Consider the following 22,295-nt stretch of genomic DNA (forward strand, 5'->3'; position numbering starts at 1 on the left):
ATTACTTAGACAACGCTTTTGTGCTGCCTGTGGCTTTTGTTTCGGCTTTGGCCTGCTGATATTAATGCTATTTATTACTGTAAATCGGTGAACCCACAAACAAATCAGTTAAATAAAAAATTATAAGTAATATTTCAATAACTCGTATATATTATAAGTTTAGTACAACAAATTAAATCTTACAGAGTCTAAATGTATTCGAAATTACGAATAAATGAATAGCGCGATACCCTGGGATATTAGAATAGAGCTTGGTTCAATCCTGTGCTGGGCATGGGGTTTGGGAGAAGTGGAAGGGGGATATGTACTGCAGCATTAGTGGTGAATCTGGCTGAAAAAAGCCGTTTATACGACATTTACCTTTGCGCACCCGAAAGTTTGTTTATTACTAACAATTTTAGTAAAATTCAAGCACCAGAACTTACATTTATGACTGTTTAATTTATGTTTCTTGTTTATAATGTATTATGTAATGTTTTAAATTCATCAAGTAGCGTGTTTGTTGTATAGGTAGTTTTCTTCACTATCGCTTGAATAGTACCTACTTCAGTAGCTCCCTCCTATAAAAATACTGTAGCTACCCCCCTGCATTTAGGTGATGTTCAAAATGAAAGTACACATTGAAGACATAGGTAGGAAGAATCAAGGCTTCAATTTGGCAATCCTATTTAAATCACTATAAAGAACTCAGGAGTTCAAAAATTTATTTTCTATAAAACTCGTAAAACTAAAACTTTAACCTGATTTAAAAATGTATATCATATGATAATTTTTCATCAAATTCCAGCAAAATTTATATTTCCATTATTAGCAATGTGCAGAGATTTTAATGAAAAATTTCTTGAGTAATCCACGTTGTCTTGGGCAAAATGCTGACTGGCACCACAATTAAATATATCTATTATTTTATTTTCAACAGCATGACATTTTCTTGTTTCTGTTCTCCTGCTGATTGCACAATGAAAACTTAGTTGTATCTTGTTCTGAGTCGTTTTCTTGCCACTGATTATTTTCTAGTATCTGTAATATAAAGTCATTTGTTAACTTAATAGCTCATTATAGCCTTATTAAAAAAACAATAAATAGTTGGCATGTTAATTTTTTTAATCAGCTGATCTACAGAATCAAGCATAAAATGCTAAACTAGCCCTGGTCTCAGGGAATAAGCATTGATATATAGCCTTCTGTCAGATGAAACTGCTACTACTACTAACAACTAATCACAGCTCCAATCTGTCGAGGCTAACACAACTATGCGTGTTCCTCCTCCATCCCAATCTATTCAAAGCCTCGCAACTTACACCCTCGCACTTTACGCCCCCTTCCCCCAGGAAGCTCCTGTTGCGACACTTCCAATCGTGGACAAATTGCTTTCCATTTAGCCCTAAACGGTTGTCCAAAAAGACAATCTTTAGCAATCTCTCATTCTTAATCTGCAGAACATGCACTAGCCATTTGAAACTTTTTCTCATAGCCGTAGAAAGCAGGATTGAACCACACTTTTCGTACAGCCAACTATTGGAAATGAGGTCAGTGATCCTGGCAATTTCTCTGGAAAAAATCTAGCAAATCTTCCACGGTTTTTTTATAGCGCCATGCTTCCACCATATTTAACCTGTCATCACTGTACCTCCCAATATTCTAATCTTGGTTCGCAGATTTGTCTTTCTATTCTTCCAAACTTTATTTAACTCTGAAAAAGACACCCTGGAATTTCAAATTCTGCTCTGAGTGAGGTATGTTTTTTATGTAAAGACGTAAGGTCAACTGCCCCTCCTATTGTCATTCATATACATTATGCTTCTGAAAACCATGAAATTGGCAAAAAGTAGTTTGATAAAATCTACTGTAATAGGGATGTAACTCTAAAATAGGAAATCTACTACCATATATATATATATATATATATATATATATATATATATATATATATATATATATATATATATATATATATATGTATAATATATATATATATATAGCCAACCATAATTAGTGTATAAATCTATAATTTGCAATATTGTATAATTTGTTAGTTATTGCATCAGTATCAGCTTTTATGGGCTTAAAGGGTTATATTCTGTCGGTGATGATTTTAGCTGCATCTAAAAGCACATATGGTGAACTTATTCTATGATTGGAAAGATACACTTTTTCAAGAAGAAAAAAGCAGATGAAATATTGAATGTTAGCTAGGTTAAAAACTAGGAGGTGTCTTTGTTTTATAGTTGATTGTTGTTTGTGAGCATTAGCAAGGCCTCCTTTTGAGGGTGGTACACCCCTATTCTATTTTCTATAAAACTAATCGAAAGCCCATGTCCCTAATTATATTTTCTGAAAAATTAATTGCTTATTCATTCATACATCAGCTGTAGTAATTCGAAAAGTGTTACTTCACTAGTAGTGTATCTTACAGGGGAGGGAAAAAGTGCGTAATGACTAAGGGATTTTTTGGCTTTTTAATCATGACCAATTTCGTCAACAACAAAGATTTAGCTTGCTTTTTCAAAACAAGTTGTTTTTAATCATAAAATTTTTAGATTTTTGTTCATCTTGTTAAATATTTTTACAGTTAATATTTTTTTGTATGTTTTTGGGTTATAAATCAATTATTATTATTTTTAATGCCTTTTTGGCTGAATTTTTGTAATCCATCAGTAGCTTTATACTATCCTAGGAAAAATAAAGCTGAGCATTTTATCAATCAAAGTCTCACTTGTTCTAGTGAATACATGTCAATTACCAATTGCTGTCTGTTTTAATTTCAATATTATAACTGAGTAACAAATCACTCCATGAAATAAATTGTAAGCCTTACTTTTCTTTAATGATAGCATTTGATTGATTTGTAGATTTATATTCTATCAATGCTGTTGTTTTCAAAATAACACACTGACGTCATGAACACACCAAGAAGTTCTTGGCGCCATGACGCCAAGAACTTCTTGTTCTCTATGGCGTCACGGACTTCTTGTTCTGTCCATGACGCCATGAACGCGCCGGCAAATAGCAAAATACGCCATTCAAAATACCACACTCGCAAATTTTTGAAATTTGTATGCCTGTTAGAAAAATAGGCCTTACGAAGCAGTGAGCGCTCTTGTCATTTCGCTTGACTGTAAGCAAAAAATTTTTTCAAACAAATGTTCTGAAAGAGGTTAACTTCAGTCTCTAAACTTCTTCCTCCTTGTTCTATTGGATCACCAATTGATGTGTATAATAACTATATCTGATGTGTGGCATATATTTCTTTTAAATGAGGCGAGTTTTATTGCGAAAACTTGTTCTTTTTTATTACTTACCCTTTTCACAAGAAATTTTGCAGCACGTTCAATATTAACATTATCTTTGGCTGAAGTCTCAAACCAACCAATAAATCCTTTCTCTTTACAAAAATCGTCAAGTTTGCTAGGACTATTTGCTATACCCTCCTTTGGTTGATCGCACTAGAAAAAAAAAGACACTGAATTTGACAAGAAAAAAGACAATTTCAAAAACATGCTATATACACGGTGATAAGCTTAGTCCAATGTCCCACGATCATTTTAAAAACGGATCACATTTTTCTCGTTATTTTGGACTACTATTCTCACGAAAATGTGACGATGTAACTATTTCCAGAAACTAGACCGAAATCCTGTATAAAAAAAAACATAAATAAAATATAATCTTCATAAATAAAAACACTACATCTAGATATTCTGTATTCCAAAAACAGAAATATTTTCAAATAATTCCCGATAAATTATATACAGGCTGAAATTGTGTACTAATTCACTCAGACTAATACACATATCAAGTCTAAAAAAAGAAACAATTTTAGAATTATAAAATAAACAAGCTGTATCAATGAAGCTTTAAGAAATGAATTCAAATACCAGGTGCTGAAAATCTCCGAAAGTTTTATTCACCTAGATCAAGTTGTTTCTTAATATAAACTAGACCTACGTTGCCTGAGCAACGTGAAGTGTTGTGACAACCTTTGTCCGGCTTCGCCGAATAGTGTTGCGAGAGCAACACTTTGGTTTTGTTTCTTTGCTATCGGTTAAACGCTGAAGTTGTCAGCCTATCATCGAAGCTTTTAAAACGTTATGTTCAAAGGAGTATGGGTAGGCTACACCAACTAGCAAACAGAGGTGTAGGCTACACCTCTTCACTAAAGATGATTGTAGCCTAGCAGACAATTATTACCTACAAGTCCCCTACATGTCTTACCACTGGAACCAACTCGGTCTTATCATCAAATACACTGGAAACAAATAATAGGTACACCAAATAGCAAAATTTGCAAACCCCTCACTGTCGAAGGTGATTATGAGCTAACAGCTGACCTTTCCTTACAAGTCCCCTACATGTCTCACAATTGGTATCGGCTTATTTTTGGTTTCAGTGGGTACCCTACTACTAAAGTTGTCAACCCCTTGAAACTTTCAAACTAGTATATCTCATGAAGGAATTTTTGTATCAAAAAATGGATGAAATATACTTTGATCAGCTGATCAAGAGCTATCGATTGCCGTCGAAAAAAAAAATTCTATCTGTCTTAGTTGAAAAGTTGATTTTTTTTTTGCCGTAGGCCAACTTTCTAACGTCACCACTTAGAAAGGGGCAAAGGATAAGCTCCAATTTCTTTAGCAATGACAGAACTTGAAAGAGGTACATCTGATAACATTTCTCTACCTCAATCCCAAATCCGAAAAAACAAATGATAAACCCAGCCAAAATCACGGCAGCACTTTCGGACCTGTGGGGAAATGCTTCATCCGTTTTCGGACCCGTGGGATAATTAGAAAAATGTTACCTTTTAATTGCCTTTCTTATTTATAGACGTGCCAGCCTTCGTATGTTTCTCATTAAAATTATCCAGAAAAAAGTATCCAAAAAAGATTTAATTTCTTCGTCCGAGTAATTAGATCCAGTACTTTTACAAAACGTTTCAGTTTACTCTATTGCGTAACACTGAAATCACTATTCAAAATATAATCCTTTTTCAACACTGTTCTTAACTGGACGAAGTCTGATTGTCTGAACCAGTATCTGAACTACTGAACCAGTAGGGTATCTGAACCAGTATCCTTGTTAATTTAGTAAATTTTAATAGTGGCACCTTGGTTTTTGCAAACTATAGTTAGTTTTCAAACACACTAGTTCTGGTTTTCTCCACAATGTTTTGTTTTGGTTCCATCTAATTTAAAATATTAAAAAAATAGTTTTTAGATAAAGTAGCTTTTAAGCAGTTTGTTTATCTTGTAAAAATAATCTTTTAGTTTAGTGATTCAATGAGTAACTTGCCGATCAGTTTTCTATTCGTTTTAAGTGGGAAAAAAACATTGATAAAAATGTTTAGCATATTAACTAATGCAGCTAAGTTTTCTTGCTTTTGACATTATGTATAGAAAATGAATTTCTCGTAGTTCGAGCAGAACTTAATTACAATTATAATTAATTAGACAAATTTAATAAGTTAAAATTAATTTCTGAAGTTTAAATAAAATTAATTGAATAATAATTAATAAAAACACAATTAAAATTACCAAACACAATTAAACAGTAGTTAGTTGTTATTAAGAAAGGAAACTTGGCTTCATTTAATTTAAACTTATTGCGGATCGTTTTATGTTTGCTCTATGATGTTTCACGTTCGCTCTACATGTTTTAGATTTTAACTCCGTTTTTTACTTTTATTAAGAAAATGCTTTTCTTTTATGTTTTGAACGTTTAGTAGCTTATTTGATTTAAATGCTCAGTTTTTCTAATTAGATTATTTGCTTTACTAGGTCATCATTTTCGATCAGCTATAGTTTTCTGCAGCAATTTTTCTATTTATTTTTTACTAAAACTATTGCTATGTATTTTGGGAAGAAGGATTTGCAGTTGCACGGATATTAATATTTATTTTCTATGAGATTACAGCCATCGTGAATCTCATTTTGTGGGTACGTGAATCCCATTTATGTTTTGAACGTTCAGTTATTTATTTAATTTAAATGCTCAGTTTTTCTAATTAGATTATTTGCTATATTAGGTAATTATTTTTGATCAGCCATAGTTTTGTGTTGCAATTTTTCTATTTAATTTTAACTAAAAATATCGGCATGGATTTTGGGAAGGAGGATTTGCAGTTGCACGGATTTTAAATTTTTTTTTTTTATATGAGATTATAGCCATCGTGAATCTCATTTTGTGGATAGGTGAATCCCATTTATGTTTTGAACGTTTGGTAATTTATTTAAATTAAATGGTCAGTTTTTCGAATTAGATTATTTGCTATAATCTTATATACTACTAGCTGTTGGGGTGGCGCTTCGCGCCACCCCAACACCTAGTTGGTGGGGGCGCTTCGCGCCCCCCCCAAGCCCCCCCGCGCGCGTAAGTCGTTACGCGCCATAATAGTTACGCGCCATTGTAGTTGTGTCCCTATGTCCCACCTGTGAATATAGATAGATATATATATATATGGTTTTAACTACGTAAAACTTGCGAATATACAACATTCTTTGCTGTCCCATTGTCTTTGCATATAAATAGATTGTCAGGTTTACCGACTCTTGAACATGCAACATATAATGGTCCATGGGAAAACAATCTGTATTCAGATCTATACCTCATGATTCTAATGATTGCCCTTGAGCTTTGTTGATGGTGATTGCTAATCGACCATTCCCTGTCCCGGTGTCCCGGTCGTCATTTACATCCCCCTGTTTCCTCCGGTGTCCCCGTTGTAGTTGTGTCCCTGTGTCCCGGTCGTCATTTATATTCCCTGTGTCCCGGTCGTCATTTGTATCCCGGTGTCCCGGTCTGTATATACATTCGTTTTTTAGTTTTGTTTTTCTCCTTTATTTTTTTCCTTTTTTTTTTCTTTTTTAGCTTATTTAGATTTTTAGATTTTTTAGTTTTTTTATTAGTTTTTAGTTTTTTTTTCTTTTTAGTTTTTTTGTCCCGGTCGTCATTTATATCCCCCTGTTTCCCCCGGTGTCCCCGTTGTAGTTGTGTCCCTGTGTCCCGGTCGTCATTTATATTCCCTCTGTCCCGGTCGTCATTTGTATCCCGGTGTACCGGTCTGTATATACATTCGTTTTTTAGTTTTGTTTTTCTCCTTTATTTTTTTCCTTTTTTTTTCTTTTTTAGTTTATTTAGATTTTTAGATTTTTTAGTTTTTTTATTAGTTTTTAGTTTTTTTTTCTTTTTAGTTTTTTTGTAGTTTTTACCTTCTTTTTAGTTTTGTTAATTTTTTTTTTTACTTATGTCCTGGTCGTCATTTATACTCCCTATGTCCCGGTGCTTTGTTGATTGCTAATCGAACATTCCTTTTGTCCTGGTCGCTTTCTCTTTGAGTGTCGTCATTTATTTTTTTCTTTTTTAGTTCTTTTAGTTTTTACCTTTTTTAGTTTTTTTTAGTTTTTTAGATGAAAATTTTTTTTAGTTTTTTCCTTTTTTTCTTTTTAGTTTTTTATTGGTTTTTACCTTTATGTTAGCTTATTTTTCAGTTTTTTCCTTTTTTTATTAGTTTTTAGTTTTTTTGTAGTTTTTGCCTTTTTTTAGTTTTTTCAGTTTTTTTTTAGTTTTTTATTGGTTTTTACCTTTATTTTAGCTTATTTTTCAGTTTTTTCCTTTTTTTTATTTTTTTTTAGTTTTTAGTTTTTTTAGTTTTTTACCTTTTTTTAGTTTTTTTAGTTTTTTTAGTTTTATAGCTTTTTTATTTTTTTTATTAGTTTTTAGTTTTTTTTGTAGTTTTTGCCTTTTTTTTAGTTTTTTTAGTTTTTTAGCTTTTTTATTAGTTTTTAGTTTTTTTTGTAGTTTTTGCCTTTTTTTAGTTTGACAACTTATTTTTATATATATAGATAGTTTTTTTTTTTTACTTATGTCCTGGTCGTCATTTATACTCCCTGTGTCCCGGTGCTTTGTTGATTGCTAATCGAACATTCCTTTTGTCCTGGTCGCTTTCTCTTTGAGTGTCGTCATTTATTAGTTTTTTCCTTTTTTTCTTTTTAGTTTTTTATTGGTTTTTACCTTTATTTTAGCTTATTTTTCAGTTTTTTCCTTTTTTTTAGTTTTTTTTTATTTTTTATTTTTTTTAGTTTTTTACCTTTTTTTAGTTTTTTTAGTTTTTTTAGTTTTTTAGCTTTTTTACTTTTTTTATTAGTTTTTAGTTTTTTTTTGTAGTTTTTGCCTTTTTTTAGTTTTTTCAGTTTTTTTTTTAGTTTTTTATTGGTTTTTACCTTTATAGTTTTTTTAGTTTTTTAGCTTTTTTATTTTTTTTATTAGTTTTTAGTTTTTTTTGTAGTTTTTGCCTTTTTTTAGTTTTTTCAGTTTTGACGTCACCTAATCCAGTTTTTTCAGGTGACGTCACCTGACACATCCATCCACAGACAACTTATTTTTATATATATAGATAGATAGAAGATAGATAGATAGATAGATATGGCAAATAGTTATAGTATATACTATATAGTATAGTATATACTATAGTATATATAGTATACTACAGTACATATAGTATGCATAGTATATATAGCATAATAATTATAGTATAATAATTTTATACTATATAGTAAATATTTAGATTATTTCCTATAAGGACTAAAGCCAAAAGTCTCAAGAAAAACTAATACGTTTTCGGCGAGTACAAATAAACCCAAAGCTGCAGACAATTAAGCAAACATTTGGATCTAAAACAAAGCCAACAGCTGCAGACAATAAAGCCAACAGTTGCAAGTAAAACTAATAAGTTTTCGGTGGGTAAAACTAAACCCAAAGCTGCAGACAATAAAGCCAACAGTTGCAAGTAAAACTAATAAGTTTTCGGTGGGTACAACTAAACCCAAAGCTGCAGACAATTAAACCAACAGTTGGATTTAAAACAAAGCCAACAGCTGCAGACAAAAACGCCAACAGTTGCAAGTAAAACTAATAAGTTTTCGGTGGGTACAACTAAACCCAAAGCTGCAGACAATTAACCAAACAGTTGGATATAAAACAAAGCCAACAGCTGCAGACAATAAAGCCAACAGTTGCAAGTAAAACTAATAAGTTTTCGGTGGGTACAACTAAACCCAAAGCTGCAGACAATCTGTTACAACCACTTGTTACACCATGTGGTTACACCACATTTACTAGCACTCGCACCAGCACTAATTTGTATTAAAAGGCTTGCACCAACGCTAATTTCTTTCCAATAGTTCTCTATTAATACTACGTCTTCTTAGCTTTTGTCCGATTTTTGTTAGAGATAGAAACATTGTTGTTCCAAGCTTCTATTTTTTCTAGTTTCAAAAAATTATGCCTTAATGTCGACAATCAAGAATTTTATGCTTTAAAGTCGAACAATGTTAACCTTGAGAAATTACGACGGCGTGCATAAATGGCGGTGTAATTGTGTGCTTTTTTTTGTTTTGCGTAATTTTGATTTGGTTGACAAGCTCGATTATAATGGGGCCTATAACAGTTGCAAGTAAAACTAATAAGTTTTCGGTGGGTACAACTAAACCCAAAGCTGCAGACAATTAACCAAACAGTTGGATATAAAACAAAGCCAACAGCTGCAGACAATAAAGCCAACAGTTGCAAGTAAAACTAATAAGTTTTCGGTGGCTACAACTAAACCCAAAGCTGCAGACAATTAAGCCAACAGTTAGATTTAAAACAAAGCCAACAGTTACAGACAATTAAGCCAACAGTTGCAAGTAAAACTAATAAGTTTGATTAAAACTAATAAGTTGCAAGTAAAACTACTGAATGATTAATTTTTTATACTAATTTCGATTTGGTTAATGGGCAACAATATAAGGATTGCTAATATGTTCCCCTAAGTAGTAGTAGTAGTAGTAGTAGTAACAGTAGTAGTAGTATCTCCTAACCTATCTCCTCTATTACTTTTTTTTTGAAATCGTGAAAATTACCCTCTATTTTTTTGATGGTCTGATTTTCCATCACATAGAGGGTATAATCTTCTATTAGATGATTATTGTGGGTGACCATCACAACCCCACCTTTATAATCCATAAACGCGTCTTTTAACGCGTTTATGGATTCAATATCCAAATTATTTGTGGGCTCATCAAGGATGAGCAAGTCCGGTGCAGTAAGAAATAATTCAGTTAGGACAACCCTAGCTTTCTGACCACCGGATAGGTCCCTAATCTTAATATAGTGAGCGTGCGGGGACAGACCCATTGTGCCCAAGGCCTTTCTTGCATTTTGAGGCTTACCATCTAGTAATGCCCCAAAGCGCCGCAGCAGATATCCTGTGGGAGACTCATCAGCAGGGAGGTGCTCTTCTGAATGCTGGCTAAATTTTCCAATCTTTAGACGAGAGTAACGTGTTACTTTTCCCTTCTGAGGAGTTTCCTCTCCGGTAAGGATTTTTAAAAATGTGGATTTCCCCACACCATTTAGTCCCATGATTGCCACACGGGACTTCATGCCAAGAGAAAGGTCTATTTCCTCAAATAGAGGCCTTTCCGGCACCCATCCAAATGTAACTTGATCTATTTCAAGAACGGGAGATCGCAGGTCGGATGTAGCTGGAAAGGAAAACGAAACTGCATAATTTTTTTTTATTTTTTGAAGCAATTCGGGAGCCTTAGCGTCCTCTTCAGTAGGTCTCAACTTGTTTTTTTCTTGCTTCCTTGTACGTAGGCCTACTTCTTTTTGTCTCAATTCTGCTTGCTTTTTTGACTTTCCTTGGGCTTTCATTTCTTTTAATTTCTTCTGTTGCTTTTCATACTCCTTTTCAAGTTTTTTTCTTTGTTGCTGAGCCATGTTTTTATATTGGGAATAATTTCCCTTGTAATATTTTAGGTGTTTTTGGTCTGCACATAAATGAATTATGTCTGTGCAGACGTTGTCTAGGATGGATTGATCGTGCGACACGACTAGTAGTGTCTTTTTCCATGCTTGAAGGAAGTTATCAAGCCAAAAATATGCCTTAAAATCTAGCTGGTTTGTTGGTTCATCGAGCAACAAAAGAGTTGGCTCCAAATATAAGGCTCTCGCGAGCGAAATCCTCATCCGCCAGCCACCAGACAAGTCTTTTGAAGCTTTGTTCTGCATCTCAGAATCAAATCCGAGACCAGAAAGAATTCGACGAGCTTTAGATTCTGCTGAGTCAGCTCCAATTGCTTGCCATTGTGAGTCTATTTCAATAATTTTGTTCTGAATTTTTTCAATATTTTCCCCATATTTTTCTTGATACGTTTCAAGTTTTTTTCTTTTGTCTATTATTTTACACCGTTCAGTGTCGGCATTCAGAATAATTTGAACTGGTGTTTTTTCATCAGCTACAACTTCCTGTTCACAAAGTAATACGTCAATATGAGGTGGAATTTGAAGTTTTTTCTCAGCAATATGACGAAGCAATGTTGTCTTACCAGCTCCATTTCGGCCGACAAGGCCGTACCTTCTGCCCATTGTTATTAATAATGAAGTGTTTGACAAAATCTCAAGGCTACCTGCTTTCAGTGAGAAACTGTCAATCTTTATATCATTGCCTCCGCTTTTAGCAAATTGTTGTACCGGAGACAGAGAAAAGGCCTCCTCACATGCACTAGCGCCGGAACCTTCCATTTTAGATGCTGCACTTTTCTTAGCTGCCTGCTCTTTTTTAAATTTCTTTTTATCATGGCGTGAGAGCTTTGGTAGGTCAGTGTTAAATTTTTTAGGCTCACCTTTTTGAAAATCTTCACCGAATCCTTCCTTGTCAAAATCTTCGGCAAGTGGTGCCTTTTCCACTTGTTTCTCTTTTTTTGAAGTTTCGGATTTTGCAGCTTTGCGTGCTTTGGCGTCTTTTTTATCTATTCCCGGTTTTATTTTTCTTTGGGTATCATCTTTAAACGCAGTCCTCTCTTGTCTCTTCATACTTTTAACCGCTACGGTTACAGGCTCAGCAACTTTCTCCAGAATTTTTTGATCCCTTTCCAGTAGCTTAGACTGTGAGAGCTTTGGTAGGTTGTCGTTAAATTTTTTTGGATCACCTTTTTGAAAATCTTCAACGAATCCTTCCTCATTAAATTTTTTTTGCGACTCCACAGGCTTTGCAGCAACTTTGTTTGCCTCCTGTCTCTTCATACTATTGGCAGCTAGGGTTTCAACAACAGGTTCAGAAACCTCCAACATTTTTCTAATATTTTTTGTAACACCAACAACACAAATGGCTGCGACACTCACAACTGCAGTTCCAATAAATATTTTTTTTACACTATTCATTTTGAATATCAACTGGTTGATGCATCCGGAATCACAAGTATATATAGTGAAAATGACGTCATGGTTTTTCCCCATCTGTGATGTCATAAAAAATAATTTTTCTGGATATACTCTACTATGATATTCAGAAACAAGATGACGTCACTTTGAGGGTACTGCCATGATGTATGCAGAAGAATAATGTAGATTAAAGATCTCAACCGTTCTCTAATGAGCCTTTTTCAAAGAAACTGACATTTAAAAAGATTTTATTTGTTCCTAAAAGTTGGTGCTTTAAACAGTGAGCTGTCTAGGTTTTTGATTAAATTCTTTACATTTTTATACCTAAATAAAATCTGGTTTGTTGAATTATCAATATTTTTTATTGCGTTGTTTGTAATGTCTTCAATTTCCTGGTACTATTTTGTGTTCTTTATTATTTTTTTTTCTGGAGTACCTTATAGCCAGGGCTGTTAAGGCACTTTCCAAAAAATGCTCAGAAATCTACGAGACAAAAACCGGTGTGCACTTTTTTTGACTGCCGTGTGGCAACACTAATCCATCAAATAGGAATTTTTTTTTTCAATATACTCATAATGCAAATTAACTTTTTGTTTTTAAATATCCCTATTTCTTATATGCCTTTGATTGTTTTTCCTCCTTTTTTTATAGTTAAAGACTCTAATAAATTCATAAGTATTATTCCATATTCAAAAACAAACAAATAAATCAAACACAATTTTGCGCTGGAGAAAACCTAGGAGGGTTTTGTTCACGCGAAAGCCCACGTAACTACTTACCTATTAATTCAGCTGTTTATTTAAACATCAGCCATTTAATTACAACTATTATAAATAAACTATAGCCTATACACAAGAAAAAAGTATATAAATCAGTAACTGAATTAAAAATAATATATAAACAAAAATATAAAAGAAAAATAATAATAACAAATTCAATCTCCAATACTCCCTCCTCCCCTGCCCGTCCTTGCCTTTCAACCCAACCTTTTCCCCTGCCCATCCTACCCTTATCTCTCCAGCTCCTATTCCTCTCCAACCCACCCTAACAGCCATAATAAAATTGAACGATTTGCCCCCAAAACTAATCCTTTAAATTCTTTTTAAACTGAGGTACGTGTTCCACCGCCCTTCTGCTCAATGGTAGCTGATTCCATACAGATGGACCAAGATGTTTCATTGAAAATGAATACGTGTTACCACAACTCAAATCAACAACTATATTATCACTTTGCCTAGTTCCATAATTATGCAGGTCACTATTAATTTGATAAAACTCTTAAAAACATCAGGGGTTAAACCATTCATACACTGAAACATAAGTAATATTCTATTATGTGACATATTTTTCATTATGTGGTAGTTCTTTGTTTTCACTAATTGCTTTTAAAATACTGAAAACATAATTTGGTTAGTTTTCTTAAGCTAGCATCATAATAAAGTAATTCTATTTAGTAATTTTTAGTAATTCTTTTAGTAATCTCTCTCAGATTCTTCAATTTTATCTCTGTGGGTTGTCTTATAAAACCTTAGAGATCTCTTAAATTTTTCTACGACTACTACTACTACTACTAGTAATACTTTCCCCAAATAACTCCTTTGCCCAAATAAATACTACTACTACTGCTGCTCCTACAAGTGTTGCTACTACTTCTACTGCTACTACCCAAATAACTTATTTGCCCAAATAAATGCTGCTACTGCTACTATTACTACTACTACTTTCTCCAAATAACTTCTTTGTCCAAATAAATACTACAGCTACTACCACTACTACTACTACTACTACTTTCCAGTGCTTTTCCAGTGGAACTGGAAGTGTCTGACTAAAGCTCCACATAGCTAACCTTGCGTTTTTCCAAGGTTTTACTCTCTATTACTAATTTCTCTCATACTCTTCAATTTTATCTCTATAGATTGTTTTATAAAACCTTGAAGATATCCTATAGTTTTCTACTACTTCTACTCATGCTAATACTACTACTGATTATGTCATGGGAACATCTTTTTCACTTCCCCTTCTCCCCCAACTCAAAAATTTCTATAATTCTTGTTTAGATACTTTTATATGTTTCTAAAGTGCTGAGAGAAAGACCGGCAAAAACATCAGAATCGACTTTAGAGGACAGATTATGTCATGGGATGATGTTTTTGAATTCCCCTTTCTCCCCCGACTCAAAATTTCAAAAATTCTACTTACGATACTTTTTAAATTTTCTAAAGCACTGAGAGATAGACCAGTGAAAACATCAGAATCGACTTTAGAGGATAGATAATGTCATGGATAGATGTTTTTGGCTTCCCCCTTTTCCTTCAACTCAAAAATTTCTAAAATTCTAGTTTAGATACTTTCTAATTTTTTCTAAAGCGCTGAGAGATAGGCCAATAAAAACATCAGAGTTGACTTTAGAGGTCAAATTATATCATAGGAAGATGTTTTAATTCTCCCCCTCTTCTCCCAACTCAAAATTTTTAAAAATTCTAGTTTAGATACTTTTTAAATATCTCTAAAATATTTTTGAACAATATTACTAAAAGCACTGAGGGTTAGACCATTAAATACATCAGAATCGACTTCAGAGGACAAATTATGTCATATGGGAAGATTTTTTTGAATTACTCCTCCTCCCCCAGCTCAATTTTTTTAGAATTCTAGTTTGGATACCTTTTTAAATATTTCAATGGTGCTGAGAGATAGACCAGTAAAAACATTAGAATCGACTTTTGAGGATAGATTATGTCATGGGACGATGTTTTTGACTTCCCTCTTCTCCACCAAATGAAAATTTTTAAAAATTCAAGTTTTGATTCTTTTAAATTTTTCTAAAGTGCTTCGAGATACGCCATTACAAGCATCAGAATTAACTTTAGATAAAAATTATGTCACGACAAGAAGTTTTTGAATTCCCCCTCCTACCCCAACTCAAAAATTTCCAAAATTCTAGTTTAGATACTTTTTACTTATTTCTAAAGCGCTGAAAGATAGACCAGTAAAAACATCAGAATCGATTTTACAGGATAGATTATGTCACGGAAAGATGTTTTGACTTCCCCCTTTTCCCCCAACTCAAAAATTTATAAAATCTGGTTTAAATACTTTCAATTTTTCAAAACCGCTGAGAGATAGACCAGTAAAAACATCAGAGTCGACTTTAGAGGATAAATTATGTCATGGGAATATTTTTTAATTCCCCCTCTTCCCCAAACTCAAAAATTTCTAAAATTCCAGTTTAAATGTTTCTAAAATATTTAAAAAACATTTCTAAAATCGCTCAGAAGACCAGTAAAAAAATAGAATCGACTTTAGAGGATAGATTATAGCATGGATAGATTTTTTTGGCTTCCCCCTTATCCCTCAACTAAAAAATTTCTAAAATTCTTGTATTCTAGTTGTCTACGTCCTCATGTAGGTCTTACTGGAAAACCCTATGCTGGACTCTTGTCAAGGCACTTAAACCAACCTTGAGACTACATAGTTACAGTTTGACCATCAGTTTGCTGAATTATTTCTAGCTTTCTGACTGAAGAAACTCCTTCATAAGCTGGCTGATTTCCTCAGCTACCACACCTGGAGTGGATAGTTTTTTTCTAAGCTCATCACTAGTTTTTTTTTTTCGAAAAACCTTGCAGAGCTGCTAACATTGACAACCCAAGTCTGTGACCTCAAAATTGGTAATAAAATATTACACACATTCAAATTATTGAAATAGTTAGTTTTAATTTTGTTCTATGCTTGCTTGCCAAATCGTTCAGTGGCCACCTTCTTATGCTCAATAACTGTGTTATATGTTATACAAGGTAATCCAGTTCACCTATTTTCTGTAGAAAATCCCTTGAAACTTCAATGTTCCCTTTATGGCCTATGTCTAGTTGATGAAACTTGGGGTTAAACTCATCTTTTTTTTTTAGCTGATTAATGGGACCTTGTCCTGTGCTATCATCTCGTGATGTAAGGAAGACATCACCACCAAACTTCTGACAAAGTTCTTTTACAACGGCAAAGCCAATTTCTTTATTTGATATTTCCTTCATTCCTTTACTTGAGTCCCTTTCTTTTTGTATTTTTAATTTATTTAAAATCACTACTATTTTTGACTACGTAAAAAGGGTACTACATACCCTTTTGAAACCCTTTCCAGTTTGTTGAGGTTTTAACTGTTTACCAACAGGTTTCGTTCATGATCTGAGAATTTTCAAAAGGCCTTGCTTGAAAGTTGTGTCGAGTCCCAATGCTGCTGCACCAAGGCAGAAAAAGCTTGTTACAGCTGGTAATTTTTTTTTGGGCAAGAGTTGTGCAGAACTAAATAATTAGACATTATAACGCCCCGTGTGATACTCCAATCCATGTCCCAATTCTCTTGGACTAAGAGCAAAAACACACAGTCGACACTGGGGCACACAAACGCTATCCTTCTATTACTTATTTTTATGCGTAGGAAATGATAGTCCCTTTGTTGCTGCTATAAGATCGCAGAATTCCGTTCTTAGTGTCAACTGACAGGGTTCCTGAAGTTTTTACGATAACATATCGGGGATGTTTTTTATTATAGTTAATTTTGAGAACTCTTTCAACAACAACAAAAAAATCAAAGAAAAGTAAGGAGCTTAATGAAGCCAAAAACTAGACCTACGTTGCCTGAGCAACGTGAAGTGTTGCGGCAACCTTTGTCCGGCTTTGCCGAATAAAGTGTTGCGAGAGCAACACTTTCGTTTTGTTTCTTTGCTATCGGTTAAATGCTGAAGTTGTCAGCCTATCGAAACTTTTAAAACGTTATGTTCAAAGAAGAAAGCGATCAGTAATCACACGATCAAAGACTATTCCTCAGCGTTGAGAAAACAACAATAACAAAATAATATCGAAAGAAGGGACTAAATTGACTTTGCAGCCAGTTGAACTTTATCCTTTTCAATCGTAGACATCGTGACGGATCAAGACTTGGAACAATATTTTATATAATCTAGTTGGTATTATAAAGCTATCCGTAACCTTTCAGGATCAAAATACCATAGATGACACTATTGATATTTACGAAACTGCCTCGTTGTTTTACGTTATCCTTTGTACCCGTTGCGTAAACGCTTAATTCTAGGTTACAGTGAGTATGGGTAGGCTACACCAACTAGAAAAAGTTTCTAACCCCTCTTCACTAAAGATGATTGTAGCCTAACAGTCGATTATTACTTACAAGTCCCCTACATGTCTTACAACTGGAATCAACTCGGTCTTACCATCAAATATACAGGAAACAAATAATAGGTACACCAAATAGCAAAATTTGTAAACCCCTCACTGCCGAAGATGATTATGAGCTAACAGCCGACCTTTCCTTACAAGTCCCCTGCATGTCTCACAATTGGTATTGGGTTTTAGTGTGTACCCTACTACTGAAGTTGTCAACCTCTTGAAACTTTCAAACTAGTATATCTCATGAAGGAATTTTTGTACCAAAAAATGTATGACATATACTTTGATCAGCTCATCAAGAGCTATCGATTGCCGTCAAAATTCTATCTGTCTTAGTTCAAAAGTCGATTTTTTTTTGCCGTAGGCCAACTTTCTAACGTCACCACATCGAAAGGAGCAAAGCTCCAATTTCTCTAGCAATGACAGAACTTTTAAAGTTTAAGAGGTACATCTGATAACATTTCTCTACCTCAACCCCAAGTCTGAAAAAACAAATGATAAACCCAGCCAAAATCACGGCAGCACTTTCGGACCCGTGGGAAAATGCCACTTTTTTGCTTCTGTACATTTTTCTATTTATCACTCAAAGAAGATATATTGGCTGTGGGGCCGTGAAACTGCCGCATATATTTAACACTTATACATTTTAGTCCATCTTCAATTTGAAAGTGGTGCCTGCCTGCTTGCCTGATAGAACGGAGCTTTCCACTCGAAAGCAGAAACATGGTTTGATAAAACGAAAGCTTGGCTGCACAACTTCAGATACTCCTCTCTGACATAGGCTACATAACTCCACTTCACTCCCAACACCACATCCTTTTTGGCCCCAGGCAAGAGTTCTGCTTAGCTTTCCAAATGTAATGCCATATTCATCAATTCGGCTTGAGGTCCACACTTTCCATAAAAACCGCACAGGTTAGACCATTACCAGTTTCCAGGAATAAGCCGACATAGGTGGCATAGGAAAAAAAAAGACAAAAAAAAAAAACGGGACAAAACCAAAGTGCTGCTCTCGCAACACAATTGACATAAATGTATTCATAATGCTATTGAAAACAACACCGAATGGGGGGGGGGGGGATTAAGTGTTATATTTACTTCTTTTTTCCATCTGACTTATGTTCTATAAGCAAAATTAATCAGTAATTACCTACCTATCTTCTATCCCTAATAAGTGATTACCTGCTAAAATTTTGCGTTAACTTATCCACACTGACATGATTGGTTCATTGACATGAGGATATTGGTTCGAGCTTTAGTGTTGTGTTCCAGTTTCTGAGAATAATTATTCCGATGCTATTTTGTTTGCCAGGCTGATTTAGAATAAATAAATCTAAAACTTTAAAATTCTGTTGTTGAAAACATCTGAAAAAGCTAAGTTTTCATTTCAAATTTTTCTAGAGGGAAGGGCTTGGATATATCTTGTCTCATGCAGCCAATGAGGCATTTTCATGGGCTCCAATGGCTATTAAAATTTCTGCTTAAAAAACTTCAAGCTCAAAAATAAAGAAGGGCTGAAATGGATCGTTTAAATTTTGAAATACAATAAAAGTCAGTTACATGACAGCGGGCTATTCACAAACGTCTTCTGGGGATAGAAAGAAGCGTGTATGGTTGGTTGGAAACTTTCGATTGGAGGTAAAAAAAGATTGCTGTTGATCTTCATGAATTTTTTTTTACCTGTAAATGTTATCAATACCTAAAGATATCCTTGAAGACCCCCCCCCCTCCATAAAAAAAAGTTTTCACGTGGAAAATTGGTTGCTTAACCAGTTGGTTAAGCTTTTTTTTCATATTGCAGTATGACAGATATTGCAATATCAATATGCTGATATATAATAAACTTGCCTTATTAGCTAAAAGTACACATGGTATAGGACTGCCATCTGGTAGTTGAACTTTCGAGTCCAAATCCTGTTTCCATTTCATAACAGCCTCAAAAGTTGCTGCTCTTGTCACGTCAAATACTATAAAGGCTCCAACTGCTTCTTTGTAGTAGACTCGGGTCATGTTATTAAATCTCTCTTGACCTAAATAACAGCAAGTGTAAATAAGAGTCATTTACTGGGGTCTAGCAGCACCAATAAATAATAAGAAAATAAACCATCAGACTGGCTTCACTGTGTAACTCAAAAGCTGCTTTACTGTGATTAACTGAAAAAAAAACAAGTTTTCTGAAATGAAAGTAAAAAAGCCACATGAAAACTTAAAACAAACAGAAGTTATCCATCTGAGACGGCCTCCCCCCCTCCCTCCTGAATCCCCTGCTCTTTACGCTAAAGTTTGACTTTTTGTCCCAATTCTTAAAGAACGACTGCTTAAACACAAGATATCTAGTTGATATCAAATAAGAAGTATTTTTAAACCACTATAAAACTAGTGTAAGTGTTCAGAGCTCAGGAAGGGGCAACCCGTCTCATATACGGAATGATTTCTATTATAAAAACCTCCTTGTTGGACAATATTTGTTTCCATCTAATTTTTTGTTCATTTTAGTGGACATATATTATTTTTTGTTTATTAGTTAGAAAATCTGTAAACCCTTTTCCAGGTTTTCTTCTTAGGAATTGAGATTTTGGATTGCTATTGAAAATTCTAACATATTTTAACCTCTTGTGAACAACAGCACAAGAAACTTTCACAATAGCTTTAATACAGAATTTTGATTGTATGGGGAGAAGGAATGCTACTCCCACGGATTAGAAATCCACATAATTTTCGGTCTTCTATGAAGCTGAAGCCATCCTGACTCCCCATCCTGCAGATCCTTGAATTTACTCATGTATTATCAACAGTTTTTTATTTGTGCATTACATTTTGTGGTCACTATATATTTGTTCAAATAGATGCATGTTAAGGCTGTTTATTAAAAATATTATGGTTTGTTATCTTAAAAAAAAAAATCATAAAAAAAAGCCATCAAGAATCAAATCAATCAGATTGGTTTATCAATTTTTGTTGTTGTCTTAATTGGGGTTTTCTTTGCCCTAAAATTTGGATTGAGGTGTCTAAATGAGCTCAAATTTGAAAGTAATTCAGCAAATAAAAATACAGTAAAAAAAAAACGATTTTTGACATTATGATTCAAGTTTAATATTATTTGTATAAAAAATGAGTCAAGAATGATCCTCCCTAGAAAAAGTGCACCTCTTCAAATATTTCTCAGGAAAGGTGAGGAGAGGGAGGAGGTGTGAAATATAAAACTAAATTTGAGGGTCATCGTTTTCTTGGTTTCCAAGGGAATTGCACAAGTCAACATTTTTATAGATATGTCCCCCGTGGACGCAGGCAGAGGGAGTATAGGGTCAATTCTCGTTTTCTCTAGAATACAAGAAATCACTTAAAGATGTTCACAAGGAAGAAAAATGACAAATATTCCCATTTAAAGCTTAGTAAAAACAAGGTTCCTGGTAGTTCTTGTCCCCTGGGAAATTCTCAGACAGCACTCATGACGACAATACTTATCTGAAGGCTCACTGAATGTTAATAATTTTGGGCAAGAAAATCAACTTTTTGAGTCTTTATGACCCTCCCCCCTCCAAACAAACACACATACAAAGATAAACTTCCCTTCTCAATAAAAGCTTATGCACAACTATACCACTGTACATAGTTTCATGAAGCCTAGTATTTTATCAACCCAAGCGATTGTGCTACAGTGCTACCCATAATAAAATAGTGCCAATATAGCACATTCTTGCTACATGCGGCAACCTGGCCACCACGCAGCGCTAGATTCTATGAAACTGAGAAGTTCAATATATAGTTTTTTAATAATTCTAGATTTATTGGCTATCCCAGAACTTCCGTCTATCTAGTTGTCATACCTTTTTGAAACAATGAAGTATTAGTGACACATTCTATCACTTGTTTTTTGAGAGTACGGTGTATGGGTAGTCTGTATCCTGATTTTGTTTTTGGTCCATTTGTGTTTTCTATTTCGCCAGTGTCGAGGACGCCTTGTTGTCTGTACAGGCGAAATATTTGTGATATATTGTGTCAATAGGCTTAGGTGTTTATTTAAGGCTAATCTTAAAAGTTGACCAACTGGAAGGCTCCGATCAATTGCGATATGCTTCTTTAGTTGCAATGCCTCTCGTTTTTTGTTATTAATCTTTTAGTGTTCATTTTGCTATACTATTTGAGGACACAATAAATTTGGCGCTTCAAAACCGTTAATAAGCTGATTCATTGAACCAGTTTGGAGCACATAATAAAATAATTGGAAATGTTAAAAAGGAAAATTATAAAAGTTTAAATTAAAACTAAGATTAAATTAAAATGAATTTACAAAAATTTAAATCTACTAATAAAATTTGAGTTAAATTTGAACAAGCAAATTTATCGTAAAAATATATTTAACGAAAATTAAAGTTAATAAGATTTTTTTTAAGCTTTAACTAAGCTTATCACTTCCATCAGAATTTTTTTTAAGTAAGGAGCAACATTAAAACAGAACGAAAATAATTTATTCTGTAGGCCAATATGAAGAGGTTGCACCCTCACCAATACCCTCTTCTTTACGGTAAAGTTTGACTGTGTGTCCAAATTTTTAAAGAACCACTCCTGAAATACAAGGGCCGTTCAATTAGAATAGGATGTTTTTATAGCGCTAAAAACTTTACCGGGAAGAGCAAAGTATTGAGGGATGGACAACCCCTTCATTTTTTTTTTTTTTTTAGTATCTGACCGTTTTTCAGATAATGCCGAGAAATTAAATGCTACGCAAAATGGTGTGCGCGATTTTTGAAGGTGGACAAAAGAATCAACATGAAAAGCCGATTCTTTAAATGTATATCTTTTTCTATCAAAACTTCTTTTAAAGAGTTTCTATTATTAATAGCACGAGTCGCTCCTTAATTTAAAGTTTGTTATCATGAACTGCTGCCTGGCAGCCATTACTTTGC

The 22,295-nt window shown here is 33.8% G+C and overlaps 2 protein-coding genes across 2 annotated transcripts; both read right to left on the reverse strand.

Annotated features, from left to right (window-relative positions):
- Window positions 1-687: 687 nt before the first annotated feature.
- Window positions 688-19,414, reverse strand: LOC136031319 (ras-related protein Rab-32-like). Its single transcript, XM_065710796.1, has 3 exons — window positions 19,237-19,414; window positions 3,303-3,446; window positions 688-1,020 (listed from the first exon to the last, which is right to left on the reverse strand). Exons 1-3 carry the CDS (start codon window positions 19,396-19,398, stop codon window positions 913-915), a joined length of 414 nt encoding a protein of 137 aa, XP_065566868.1. The 5' UTR covers window positions 19,399-19,414; the 3' UTR covers window positions 688-912.
- Window positions 9,660-12,201, reverse strand: LOC136031318 (ATP-binding cassette sub-family F member 1-like). Its single transcript, XM_065710795.1, has one exon. The coding sequence runs from the start codon at window positions 12,112-12,114 to the stop codon at window positions 9,853-9,855; it is 2,262 nt and encodes a 753-aa protein (XP_065566867.1). The 5' UTR covers window positions 12,115-12,201; the 3' UTR covers window positions 9,660-9,852.
- Window positions 19,415-22,295: the final 2,881 nt, after the last annotated feature.

Source organism: Artemia franciscana, chromosome 9 (assembly GCF_032884065.1).
Source record: "Artemia franciscana chromosome 9, ASM3288406v1, whole genome shotgun sequence".
Lineage (NCBI taxonomy): Eukaryota > Metazoa > Arthropoda > Branchiopoda > Anostraca > Artemiidae > Artemia > Artemia franciscana.

What these genes read in the sequence shown, in the direction of transcription:
- LOC136031318 (XM_065710795.1), bottom strand. Translation starts at nt 12,114, where the DNA reads ATGTTGGAGGTTTCTGAACCTGTTGTTGAAACCCTAGCTGCCAATAGT.
- LOC136031319 (XM_065710796.1), bottom strand. Translation starts at nt 19,398, where the DNA reads ATGACCCGAGTCTACTACAAAGAAGCAGTTGGAGCCTTTATAGTATTT. An exon ending in GTGTACTTTTAGCTAATAAG is followed by an intron (nt 3,447 to 19,236) that starts GCAAGTTTATTA and finishes TTTTTTTTCTAG; the next exon opens with TGCGATCAACCAAAGGAGGG. An exon ending in CAAAATTTCTTGTGAAAAGG is followed by an intron (nt 1,021 to 3,302) that starts GTAAGTAATAAA and finishes TTTATATTACAG; the next exon opens with ATACTAGAAAATAATCAGTG.